The sequence below is a fragment of the Triticum aestivum genome, chromosome 2B, assembly GCF_018294505.1.
Source record: "Triticum aestivum cultivar Chinese Spring chromosome 2B, IWGSC CS RefSeq v2.1, whole genome shotgun sequence".
NCBI classification, from domain to species: domain Eukaryota; kingdom Viridiplantae; phylum Streptophyta; class Magnoliopsida; order Poales; family Poaceae; genus Triticum; species Triticum aestivum.
The window spans coordinates 444,550,313-444,564,002 of NC_057798.1; the positions used below are offsets into that span (position 1 = coordinate 444,550,313).

Below are 13,690 nucleotides of genomic sequence, written 5' to 3' on the forward strand. Positions count from 1 at the left end.
TTTTTTAATTTAAAATAACTACCAAGCACCATGGGGAGGCCAAGCCTCGAACCCCGATGGGCTGCGAGCAATGAGCAGCCAGCCAACTGAGCGATAGTTAAAAAAGCAAAGAGGAAGAGTACAGATGAATCTGCCTCGGACGGTGACCTTCTTGAGCGTGTTCCGCACCAGGCCCTCTGCCTCGGATGCCGGGAGGAGGGTTTGCAGTAGCACGGCCGCGAGGAGCGCCAGGTCGATGCCTCTGCAGGTACCCATAGTCGCGATCTGCAGATAATCGCAGGGATTAGCCAAACCGTAAGAGGAATATCGGAAAGTGGAGGTAAATCCTAGTGTGAAAAGTAGCAGAGCATGCTGCGGGTCCATGAGAAGAGAAGCAGCAGAGAGGGTGGGGGAGAGCTCACCAGAAACCGAAGAGGATCCCGCCGGCCGAGCTCACGGTCCCTCTGCAGGGAGATGGGGACGAGGAGACGGCGAGGAGATTGGAACGAGGAGATGGGGCAAGGAGGTGGAGACGGCGAGGGTTGGTGGCGAGGGTCGGGCGGAGGCGAGGAGATGGGATCAGCGGCCGCCGCGACGGGATTCACCATGGCTTCGTCTGGTCCGGATCTAGAGCGCAGGGCGGGGCGGGGAGGAGGGGAGCAAGTGCGCGAGGGGGCCCGTGGCCAGCGTGAAGCACACACGCGCGCGCCGGCAAGAAAGCCGGCCGCGACGCCATGGTCGTGCCTGGACTGGTGGGTCTGGGGGGTGAAGGCTACGGGAGAGGGTGTGTGGCGGAGACGAGGTCGCCGGTGGTGGGTGGGGGTGGCGGCGGCGGGAATCGCGGGAGGGGGCTTGCTCTCTCTCGATCTGGACTGGATCGGGATCGGTTTGGTGGGTGGGATCGGGAGGGGAGGGGGAGGGGATCGTGCACCGCGGAAGGAGGCCGGGGACGGGGAGGAGGTGGTGGCGACGACGAGACGAGGACGAGGGAGGAGGAGTACGATGGGAGGAGACATGCGGCGGCGGGGGAAAAGGGAGCGGGAGCGGCAGCGGCGATGGTGATAAAAGTGAGCTAGGGTTTCGTGGTTTCATGGGTGGACTAGGATGAGAGGGAGGGGGCGAGAGCGATGAGGGGGGTGTGGGTTGCCGTTGGATCCGGGCGCATCCGACGGTGCTAATCCATGATCCGCGTGAGATGGTTTTGGACCAATCAAAACGCAGTATCCCTTTGATGATTTTAAGACCATTTAAATTGGTCATAATCGATTGAAAATAAGATGTTAAATCATGTCTGCTATTTGACGGCCTAGGAAATTTATAAAAACATATAGAAAACAAAAAACTTTGCATTGTGTCACCAAGTGTGACCTACTTTTCAGTAAGAATAACAAACTTTGAATAATGCAAATATCATAAAAAAGTATTCTCAGAAATAAGTTTTTTGTAAGAGAATTATTTTTCGAGAGCCCAAAATGATTTTTTTATGAAAAACCTAGCAAATATTTGTTGCAAATTTTGACCACATCAATTTTATAAAATCATATGTCATATTTAATGTTTAGTTGACCAAATGGTTGGGTGCTAAAAGCTTTGGTCCACCTCTGGTGAAAAAGACAAATTTCCGCCGATTCAGCAGGAAACGGGTCAAATTTGAACTGCAACTGCCTCATAGTTTGCTCTTTATTTTTTCCAAAAATCATTTCTAGGTACATAAGTATCTATTTAATCAGAGAAACACCGAAAAAAACCAAGATTCAACCACTAGCTAGGAACGATCATGTCTGCTGTTTTGACAGCATTTTGAAGCGGGCATAAATAATTCAAAAAAATGAAAAAAATGGAAAACATCCACATTGTGTCATTATATGTGACCAAGTTTTCAGGAAAAATAATAAACTTGTAATACGGCAATTATTTTAAAAAAGTGTTCTCATAAATGAGCTATCATGCGTGAAGATTCATGGCTTTCATACCAAATGATCAATCTTATGTCCATATTCATGGCATAGTTTGTTCAAATAATCTCATATTGTGCACAATGGTGCATCTTGAAATTCCAAACAATGTTGCCTAAGGGAGTTTTCATTTTCTTTGCACGGAAAATTCATTTTCCATTTTCCGAGTGCCCGAAATGAGTTTTTTTTTTGTGAAGGACCTACAATATATTTATTACAAAATTGGACCAAATCAATTTTATAAAATAGTAGGTCATATTTAATGCACAATTGACCAAATGGTTGGGTGTCAAAAGTTTTGATCCACCTCTCGTGAAAAAGACAAATTCCCACCGATTTAGTTGGAAGCGGGTCAAATTTGAACTGTGTCTACCTCATTGTTTGCTCTTTATTTTTTCCAAAAATCGTTTCTAGGTACATAATTATCTATTTAATTAGAGAAACATCAAAAGTTTTCCAAGATTCAACCACTAGCTAGGAACTGTCAAGCCCGTCGTTTTGACCGCATTTTGAAATGGGTATAAAAAAAATCAAAAAATCAAAAAATCGGAAAACCTTCGCATTGTGTCATTATATGTGACCAAGTTTACAGGAAAAATAATAAACTTGTAATATGGTAATTATTTTTAAAAAGTGTTCTCAGAAACGAGCTATCATGCGTGAAGATTCATGGCTTTCAAGCCAAATGGTCAATCTTATGGCCACACTCATGGCATAGTTTGTTCAAATGATCTCATATTGTGCACAAGGGTGCATCTTGGAATTACAAACAATGTTGCCTAAGGGAGTTTTCATTTTCTTTGCACGGAAAATTCATTTTCCATTTTCTGAGTGCCCGAAATGAGTTTTTTTTTGTGAATGACCTACCATATATTTGTTGCAAAATTGAACCAAATCAATTTCCTAAAATACTAGACCATGTTTAATGCACAATTGACAAAATGGTTGGGTGTCAAAAGTTTTGATCCACCTCTGGTGAAAAAGACAAGTTCCCGCCGATTCAGTAGGAAGCGGGTCAAATTTGAACTGCAGTTGCCTCATAGTTTGCTATTTATTTTTTTCAAAAATCATTTTTAGTTATATAAGTACCTATTTAATCATAAATACATGGTTTGGTGGCGATACGTCGAGTTTTGGACGTTGGCCAAGGGCCCCAACTCTATAGCGCGTAAACTCGCATGCGCCCCGTGTGACCGTGGCGTTGCCATGTGTTCTGGGCGGCCTAGGCATGTCTAGTGGGTTGGGCACTCCTCAGGTAGGTGCTAGAAAGAAAATCACAACATAAGATTCTCACGAGGAGACCGATCGATGCTCAAACATGAATAAGCAGCCAAGTGTTTGATTAGCGGTACAGGAAATGCACATGGCCAATGGACGTGAGTTTTGGCTGAGAATGATCAGTTACTAAGAAGGCCGTCTTCACAAATTTTCAGCTCAAAAGGAGGAGCCTAGGTGGTACTTGCTTTGCAAAGTACCACACTGGACATAAATACGAATGTTGAAGCTGGGCTCAAAATAATGAATGGATTGAGCTGGCATTTGGTGGAGGATGGTTATTTGGACATAGGAAAGCACCGTAGAAAATGGATACCATTTGGACATGCCAAAGTGGTACTTCCTTCACAAAGTGTTTTTCTGAACAGAATAGGAAAATGAATATTTTTGAATTATTTTTGAACTAGGCAAGGAAGGTTTTTTATATATTTGACGAAGATATGACCCAAACAATTTATGAGATTTTTTTGGGAATTTTGGGAATGACAGAAATATAGGTTGCTTCACAACCTAGGGCAAAAACTATCACATGGACATGACACATAGGCAAAACTGATGAGGTGGCGCCTAGTCATAGCAACCCACCACAATTTACAAGGTTATGACCATCTATATTGGTCATGATCAGCTAGAAATAAGGCGGATCTGCTTTATGACCATTTCGTGTAAGGAAATTACGACATTTCTGATCAAAATGGTCGTTATAGTTTAGGGTTTGGAGCCCCCCAAACAGCTTTTGACCAATTAGTTTGAAATGGTCATAGATCTATGACCGATTCTTCCAGGTCACTCACAGAAGGTCACTAGTTAACATATTTCTTGTAGTGAAATAGCATCAATGGCCGCCTTAACCACCTCCACCGGGGATGTCAGAATCAGTGCCATGAAGATCAATAGCTCCCAGATTCAGGCCTGGGTAGGCATTGTAATTTAAGTGGTGAAAGAAATGCATTACACTTTATAAAAGTAAAACAGGGCATTGTATTTTCAAATCCTAAGAGTAAAGGATTTTTGAACAAGGTGAAAATTGCTCTAGGCTGCTTGGGGATTCCTGATTCCTTAAGCAACATATATACAACGTTCACTTATTCGACAGAAAGCATTAAGCTCGAAGACGTTTAAGGAAATATATTGGAAGAATTACAAACAAATCACTCATGGACTGGATACATGGAGGCTTCAAAGAGGTGGTGTACACCGTCGAGCAGGGACATACACGCAGTTACATGACGGAGCAGGCGGGCGGGCTCTCCTCGCAGATGACCATCGGCGTGCACGGCATGGGCATCGGCTGCTGGTACGGCGGGTAGGCCGGGCACTGGCACGTGGGCGCCGGCGCCGGAGGGGGCGGCTTGGAGTGGCCCTCGCAGCACGGCGTACCGCAGCCACACGGCCACGCCGATGGGTACGGCAGCGGGTACGGGTACGCGTACGGGACCAGCTGGTTGCACGGGGCTGGCTTGGTCTCGGGCTTCTCGTCTTGCTTCTTCTGCTTGGGAGGGTCGTCCTTCGGCTTGGCTACCACCGGCGGCTTGACGACCTCAATGTTCTTGATGACGTTGCTGGCCTTGCACCAGAGCTTGCATGTCAGCTTGTCGGCGTCGAAGGGCCCCGACACGAGCACCCGTTTATCCTCGTACACGATCTTCTCGATGACAAACTTGCCTCGGTCCTGGATGGAGGATAGGACCCTCTGAATCTTGGCGCTGCAGCGGCTGCACCCCATGTCCACCGTGATGCTCAACGTCGGCATCTTCTGCACATCAAGATACACCTCGGCTCAGGAACGGCTGCGCCCACGATCCAGCGTCATGTTTCTCCTGGTTCTGGATTCAACAAAGCCGAAGGGAGAAGCGCAACAGAAGTAAGCTCACCTTTGCAGAAGCAGAAGAAGTAAGCTCACCTTTGCAGTTCCTTATCGCAAGAAAAACCTTTGAAGATCTTAAGTAGATGCCGGAGAGGAAGTAGTGGAGCTGTGGCCGCTGCGTCCGACCAGGACGAAGGTGTTTATGTTTTCTCCTATGGTTTGCATCTGGTTTGGTGGCGAGATCACGTCGGGACGGATCGGTCTTGAATGCTATTCTATTCGCAAAAAAAAAAAATGCCATTCTGAAACCCTGGTGCGGCGCGAATAGATGGCGAGCGATCCCCCCGTATCGGGTGTCGGATCACATCTCAACGGTTGACAAATTCTGTTGAACATTTAATGCCGCCGCCGTGAAGCCAGGACATGGAGCGGTGACAATTAGTGGAACGACGAAGAAACAGCAACTGTAAAAAATAAAAATAAATAAAATCAACGTTGGCCTATATGCCGAACCGAAATGGATGTTGCCTCTGCATCGACCGGTGTACTGGAATCGCACGTCTTACAAGAGTTTATGCTCCTGCAAAGAAAAGGAAAAGCCAACGACAATTGATGACACGGACGAATTTGTAGGACTAAGAGCCTCTGCATCATGTAGTTGTAATTTAGGAAGCTGCTAATCCGGCGCTCCGCTCCGTCCTGGAGGAGTCGAGTGTTGTCGAATAGGGCCTAGAATGCATAGACATGTTCACGGCAACTATAGCCAAACTCTCATCTAGTTTAACTTCTCAAGAAAGAAGGCGGCATATCGGTTGCGCCTCAAATTTGAGCGGCCGAAGCCACTTCTCAGCAAAAAAGATTCCCTTTGTGGCTTGGATGTCACTCTCCCTAGCTCGGTTGCCTCCACGCAGGCACCAACTTTCTTGCCTCCGCCGCTTTCCTTTCCCCCGTCGGCCACCGTGCAGCCCCCGCCATCCTCCTGCACACTTTGATTGACCACCGCCTACCGACATCATGTGAATCGATGAATCTAGTCATGGCTGCTACCATGAGCTCGTAGATGAGGAGGGCCACCCCGTATTCGCATTTCGTCCGGAATGGGTCGGCGCAGCCACCCGAGTACCCGCCGCCACCTCCCGCTCGAGATCCATGTCTCAGTCATCGCTGCTGCTGGAGAAGTACCGGCATGCGGCCTAGGGCGATTCGGCAGCGGAGATCCACAATTCGAACATGCGGAGAAGCGGTGGCTCCACACATACCAGTCCATGTTGCAGGCGGCGTGTGGTATGTCGCTACTCGCCCGGGCGAAGGTGGCCCCGCCCAGGACTTCATCGAGCCTCCCGCTAGAGAGGTCTCCCGCGCTGAGGAGGAGCAGGACTGCTTGAAATTTAATCAGCTCGAGGCCGAGCTATCGACAAGACCTATATGGCTTAGCCCATCGCAAAGAATCCGGAGCTAGTCACCGCGAAAGAAGAGTGGCCCGATTCCAAGAAGCGTGGCAACAACGCCGATGAAGCCGGACCCTCTGGCTTTCCGACTCCGGCGTGAATTGGGACGAGATCTTCAACGATGATGAGCAATTTAAAGTTGTCTAGTTATGCTATGTAGTTTAAAGTATGCTAGGTGGTGATAAACCATCTAATTATGCAATGTATGATGTGCTACCTTTATTTAATTATGAAATCGAGTAATTTAAATTTGTGTTTGAAATATGCAGAATATTTTTAGGGAGTTCAACTTTAAGAGTTAAGCTAGGAACCACTTTTTATTGAGGAGATAAGATTTGAAACAGCTTTTGAAGGGCTAAATTTTGAGGGTTCGACTAGAGATGCCCATAGAAACGCAACGCTTTTTACCAACTAACACATGGTTGCCTTTCAAACTTGAGAGCATCATCTCTATTATTTTGAAAGTGTAGCAAAAATAATATATAAGTTTAAGTATAACATATATTTTATTGGATTCCACAAAATTTGATGTGGAGCATCCTACGGACATCACCATGTCAAGAGTCTGTTTGGCAAGTGACACGTGCGACCTCTACTTCTCATACATAAAGGTGAATCTTCTCCTTTACACGTGTTCACTTGACCCCTTCGAGGATGGTATACTACTTGACACTCCACTCATGTGCATGCATAGGCATTGCTGGAGCTTCACGGACGACGAGGAGGAGTGCAAGCGCCAAGGAACACCTACACCATCCGCGAGGGAAGCGTGGAAGAGAAGACGGAAGAAAGGAGAAGAAGATGGAGCGGCTACTGGAGTCAGGCCGGAGGTCCGGACGTCCGTCCGGATCATCCGGACCTCCCCTAGATCAACTGGATAACTGCGCCGACGACACCCGAAGCTTCACCATGAAGCCGGATCATCCGGCCCTTGCCTGCGCGCATGACTTGGGTCAAGGCCCGTGTACCCATTCGCCCCTTGGGCTATAAATAGACCTCCTCCACCTCGTTTCTAGGGGAAGCAAATATGATAGCTCATTCTTAGGTGAGCTTTGCTCCTACCTCCTCCTCTTGAGAGAGAGAGACCACTCCCATGGAGTTCAAGACCTCCATGTGAGAAGATCCCGAGGGATTCAAGCCCCCCTTCGTGGGAAGATCCTTCTAGGATTCAAGCCCCCATCTCCGTTGGATTTGGGATGGACTCTAGCTTGTATATTTCTCATTGTTGTTCATGTACCTTGTGGATCTTGTGTGTTTGATTGTCTGGTGGATGTGTGATTGGACTCGTTCTTGAGTGTTTTCGCTTGTGATTTCTCTCTGTTTTTCCCTGTGTTCATCATGTTCTTCGAGGGATCCCACTCCAATCGTGAAAGATCAGGCGTCTAGGGTTCTATCCTACATCAAAATTATTCTAGGTCCACAACAATTGTTAAGTCATAAAGAATATTGCCAGAATCTAAGTAGAGCACGCGTGCTACTTAGGGCTTTTGTGATGCCAAATTTGCCATGTACTTAGGGCATCTTCAACGTTGTGCATCAAACCGTCTGTAAATATCCGGATTGTGTGGTTTGTACACTTTGTGCCCTCCAATATCGTCCATCAATCGTTCGTGGGCAGGCCCACACGTCCGGCTTTCTGTAAACTGGAAGAAAAGTTGGGGGGTATCTGGGTGTCTGAACCTCCGTCACATAGGCGTCCGACACCCCTGACCCACACAAAACCATATCTCTTTTCCTTCCCCAACCAATACTCCTCTCTCCGCGTCGCATTCATGTTGGTCCAAAGCGGACGTGATCGGTATTCGACGGTCTGACCGCCGCTCGCTCTTGGCGTTGTGTTCATGTCGGTCCAAATCGAGCATGACCGGATGGGCGACAAGACAGATTCCTATGACATTCAAGCAGGCTGCAGTCTATCCGTCTGGCAAGCATTCACGCTGGCGCGACGAATGAGAAGTCATTGCTCCACCTAGTCGGCATATTCAAGACATTGCTCCGCTCCCCTGGGCACCCATTATTTAAATTGCGCTTCGCCTGACCGGCACAAACCGCGGCACGTCTGAGCCCCATCTCCCTTCGTCTGACCTCCGTCGGCGCACCACTGCTCCCCTTCCTCCTCCTTCCCATGACTGTCGGCGCAATGGCCAAGACTGAATGTGTATTGTTCAAGAATCTCTCACCACGGCACCAGCACGAGACCGCGGAGCTTGTGCATGACTGGGAAGACGAGTGCGCGCACCGCATTGAGGCAGGAATGCCTCCAGCTCGTGGGAGCAGAGATGGAATGATGAGGACCGAACGATGAAGGACATGTATAATGAGGAGCAGGCGCCCGCTCCAGTCATGGGATTCACCATAGCGCAGACACACTTTGATGCTTTCATGGCGTAGGAGGAGCAGGCGGCTCCATCGGTCTCCATGTTCTGGATGCTGCAGGAGGAGCAGCGGCACAACCTACAACACTGGCTCGTGGAGGGCCAGATCTTGGGCGGGTAGGCCGTTGCAACCATGGTCTTGGAGGATATGGGCTTCATCGATGAGAAGCTTGCACTCTATGAGTTTGTGCGTCACGCTCGCACCATCTGTGGTGAGCGGTGGCTCCACCCCGCCAATGAGGTGGCGGACAACCTCCAAATTCAAGCATATCATAGTGGAGGCAGACACGGAGGTGGCACGCGCATTAGCGAATGGGAGGGCTGCCACCATCGTCAGCTTAGCATTGTTTGTGTCAGGCCGCAATGATGATGAGGCCCGCCCATCCTACTCGACCAACGACCTCACCTCCATGGACTATGTTACGGCCAGGCAGAGGAATCCGACGTGGAATAGTAGGAGGTGGGACACGGACGTGCCCATCCCTGGCAAAAAGCTGGATGTGGGATAGGGACGTGCCCATGGCTGATGAAGAGTATTCTAGGGTTGGACACTTTTGATAGGTAAAAAAATATTGGTATTAAGGAAAATGGCGTGTGCGCTTTTTCCGTGCATCAGGTTTGATGGCCGGTTGTGCTAGCACGGTCCACGGACATGTCCAGATGTTGTTGCTCATGTTTTGTGTGCCCATTTTGATGGACGGTGTTGAAGAAGCCCTTACAATTTGACACTGGTGCTAAATTTCTAGGTTTGATTGCTACCATTACTTTTACCCGGGGAAATGGTAAGATAAGTTTTACTCCCTCCGTTCCTAAATATTTGTCTTTCTAGAGATTTCAACATGTGACTACATACGAAGCAAAATGAGTGAATCAACATTCTAAAATATGTCTATATACATCTGTATGTGGTTGTCCATTTGAAATATCTAAGAAGATAAATATTTAGAAACGGAGGGAGTATAAAATTACTAAAACACAGAATAATATATGCGCATCAAAACAGACTAAACGGGACGCTAAAGGGGGAAAAAACTAGGTGCGACATAGTCAAGTACGCCCATGGCGGTAACTAATGGCAGTACTACTAGGCCAAGGCCTAGTAGCAAGGCGAGGATGGGAAGGGTTGCGCTGACCTTGGGCCCAGTGGGCTGGCTGGTGACAGATCGAGGTCTGGCTGTGGAGTGGTGTAGTTCGGGTGGTCGAAACCACGGGCAGGATTGCTAACTGAGAGGTGATTCTTGCAAGCTTCTATCATCGTAAAGAGTTCCAGCTTTCAGGACCAAAAATGCATAGTTTTAGAGAGAACAAATAATTAGAAAAATAGGTCAGGCTTAAGGTCTTACTTCCAACCGTATACTTGCATTTGTGTTTTCATCTAAATATCCAACTTGGTCCTAGTAGACATCGCTACGTATGTTTTGTCAATGTATATATGTGGGGGTTGCGTCCTAATAACCTCTTGACCGATCAGCAACCTGCATCACAATTCTATTGCCAACCAAGGCACTTACCGTCATGCAGGGATCCTCGACTATGATGGATTCCACCTAACTTCAGATTCTCCATTTAGGCTTCGATTTCCTCCATTAATGGTCCATTGCAAAGGGAAGTAAAATAAACAAAGGGATTTGCAATCTCTTGATTTTATTAGTCAGTAGTAATAGTATTTCAAATGGGTCAAAAGGACCGGTAAAGGGTCAAAGTGGGCCGTGTACCTGTGGGAGCAGTTCATGGGCAGCTGGGCGTGCTAGAGGATGTCGATATGGATCTGACGGTCCAAATTGCGACGAGTAGGGTTTGGACGGAATGGAGCTAGGGTTTTCGGGTGGAGGTGCTAGATCTGAGAGAGGGGTAGGGTTGGCTGCTGGGTTTAGTTAGGTGAGATTTGTTTTCTAGATTTTAGTGTTTTGCCCTAAAATGGAGGAATGATGTTGCATTATATAGTTAGGGGTATGTGGGGCTAGGTGGGCCATTGAGCTATGTTAGGTGAGAGGGAAGGCCAAGCATGTTTAGCAAATTTAGTGCCAAATTTATTTATTATTTAACCGGCTATAGCGACCTCATGTTTAATCATTGGGGAATCAAACAAACTCCGATTGACTTGAAATTTTAAACGTAGTCTCACTAGACTATAAGCCACAAATTATGATTCTTGTGATTCAAGCCATTCAGAGCTCACTCGATATCTATTTTAGAAAATATCTCTATTTGTTGAATAAATAGGGTTTGAACTACGTGTGATAGATAACCTTGGGCTAAAATTGTGAAACAATAATGGTAGCTCACAAAAGTCACAAAAGAGTGGGTGCAAGGTTTGGGGGTGAGTCTCGGACTAGAACATCGAAATGGAGGGGGATTTATGTCCATTCGACAAAATGGTGAAATAAAATATCAAATTATTATATGATGCGGATGCAATGATGATAACATTCAATAAACACTCTGGGATGTTACACTCTACATCATGCTTCACTAGGAACCTGACAGATTCAACAAACCTTTAGCATTCCCATGCACGTCGTCAACTCGTCATTGTGTAGATGCCAACTACACAAGAGCAATAAAAGTGTCCTTGATTTCATGGCATCACTGCATGCACTTTTTTTGAATCTGTCACCGGGGGAAAAGACTCCCCATCTACATGCACTTAACAAGACTAAGGCCTATCATCACCAGTCCGCCTCGACAAAGATTCGGACGGCAATTTCCATTCTGCGTCACAACTTTCTCAAAGTTATACTCTTTGTGCATACAATAATAGTGTGAAAATCATCTTCATTTGAGCAAGCGCATATTTTGCATACCCTATCCATTTATTTATTTTTGTTGGAAGAGTGCTCGTGGCTGCCCGTCTGACAAGGATCCTAACGTTTTCATGTACTCCTACCTTCTAGATCAAGTCACATATCCTTCAGTCATCCACTGCATTGCTGGAGCTAGATGCTAGATGCTTGTGGGCAATATTGGGCTTTTAGTTTAGACACCAGCCTATAAGCAGTTTTCATAAAAAAAGACTATACTTTTTACGCCGCCATGACACAAAGTCATCTAAGTCCCTGGTCGGACGAGGACAAGTCCACATTGACTGGGTTGATAGGAGATGCTAAGAAAATCCAAAACTATGGTAGAGATTTATCCTTATCACATGTGCATCGTGAGCAGAACAAAGTCAGTCATGCTCTAGCCCAGATGGGTAGATCCTTGCCTCATACGGCTGTTTGGCTACTGGGGGTGATGAGATTAGCCCTCTTTTCCAATCTGACTATGTGAACGCTCCTTAATGAATGAGGTTTTTTAATTCACAAAAAGTCCTTACTCGAAAGCTTTATCTTGTAGATCTCATTGACACTAAAGGAATTAAAATGTTAATGTATAAGATTGGAGTTCCCTCACTAACATTATGGCCTACATGTGGAGCATTTGGAAGGCTAATGCTTTGTTTGGCAGGAAAAATTTCACTCCTATTTCAATTTATGCAAGCTATTCTAAAAAACCAAGCAAGCCCTCGACATGGAAGGAACAAAATCCAACGCCATAAAAGAGCGACCAAACAGGAACTAAGGGCCAAATTCACAGTAGGAAAATGATACATAGGCAATACACACTACATGATTAGGCTATAAAGTCTTTACAGATGCAGCATGGAAGTCGAAAGCTCAAGCACTACAGGAATTGGGATATACATTCAGATAGAGGGAGAACAATAAGAAAGCAACATCAGCATCTCAGTTGCAGGTATGCAAGTCAGTTAACCTCTACAAGGAGAAGCGCTAGCACTTCAAATGGCTGCTCGGATAGCCCCAACAACTACAACAGGGGAGATTACTTTCATGATGGGTAATCAGACTCTCGCTCAGGCGGCTTCTTCTAAAGACCTTCTAAATAAACCTGGGCAATAGGAGATCAGAAGCCATTTTACAGCCTTTTTCTATGCCACAAGTCATACTCAAGTCAAGATAATGCATATTACCAGGGAACAAAACCACAGGGCACATGACTGTGCAACTCAAGCCTATCTTTCTCAATTTACAGATAATCCTACAGCGTCTTGCGGTAGCATTGCTCACTCAGGTTATCAATGTGCTATGCTTTTGAAGCTAGGTAATCTATCAATCAGGCATTGTAATATTACCAATGTAACATGTGCTTGAGAATCAATTGAAAGGCGTTTATGGCGCCTCCACATTATCCAAAAAAAAGATTGGTGTTCCACGCTAGCCTTCATGGGTCCATGAGTTGATGTATAAGAAGCAAGGAGTTGACGAGCCATTTGTCATGAATGGTGAGCTATCAAAAACAATGGAGCAAGGAGTTGAAGAAGAATGGAAAGGGATGCCACTGGTTGGAGGCAAAGCAGTCTGGACTAAATCTTCATATAGTCGGGTCCACACCGAGTGCACTGGATACTACGCTAGGCTATCCGAACCTAGCCTTGCCCCAACCATCGCTAGGTGGTCGGATTGTCCGGGTCGAGATCGAGAACGCTCATACACGGGCCTGGACTACACTGGTCCTGAAGCCTACGTCGCAGCCACCAGCACCAAGTCAACTCACGCAAATCCTAGCGGCTGAATTGTCCGGATTGATTCACATGGAATATCTAGGCGCCTATCAGTTTGCAGAAGTTTGGCCGAAGGCCCAATGTATATATCCCTTCCACTTTCATCTAGTTTCAATCCTGTAAAGTCGTACCTAGGACCAGATATAAGTTTTGTGAAGCATATGAGACTAAATTAGAGGGCTTTGCACATTTGGAGTACAAGAGCTCTTCCTCGTAGAGAACAAGAGGCTGGTCTGCCCCGCCACTGATGGCCTTTAAGCCTAGGGATGCAAAGGACCTCGGACCCGTTG

General features: G+C 46.5%; 1 protein-coding gene across 3 annotated transcripts; it reads right to left on the reverse strand.

The window, feature by feature from the left end:
- Positions 1-4,138: 4,138 nt before the first annotated feature.
- On the reverse strand, positions 4,139-5,237 carry LOC123041358 (protein PYRICULARIA ORYZAE RESISTANCE 21). Of its 3 annotated transcripts, none has more exons than XM_044463983.1 (2): positions 5,113-5,237; positions 4,139-4,965 (listed from the first exon to the last, which is right to left on the reverse strand). In XM_044463983.1, the coding sequence occupies exon 2, from the start codon at positions 4,960-4,962 to the stop codon at positions 4,432-4,434; it is 531 nt and encodes a 176-aa protein (XP_044319918.1). In that variant the 5' UTR covers positions 4,963-4,965; positions 5,113-5,237; the 3' UTR covers positions 4,139-4,431. The 3 variants fall into 3 exon arrangements, with proteins under 3 accessions (XP_044319918.1, XP_044319919.1, XP_044319917.1); XM_044463984.1 differs by having other exon boundaries at positions 4,139-4,962; positions 5,084-5,233; XM_044463982.1 differs by having other exon boundaries at positions 5,084-5,233.
- Positions 5,238-13,690: the final 8,453 nt, after the last annotated feature.

Excerpts from the sequence above, each read along its gene's own strand:
- LOC123041358 (XM_044463983.1), bottom strand. The coding sequence starts at position 4,962 with ATGCCGACGTTGAGCATCACGGTGGACATGGGGTGCAGCCGCTGCAGC.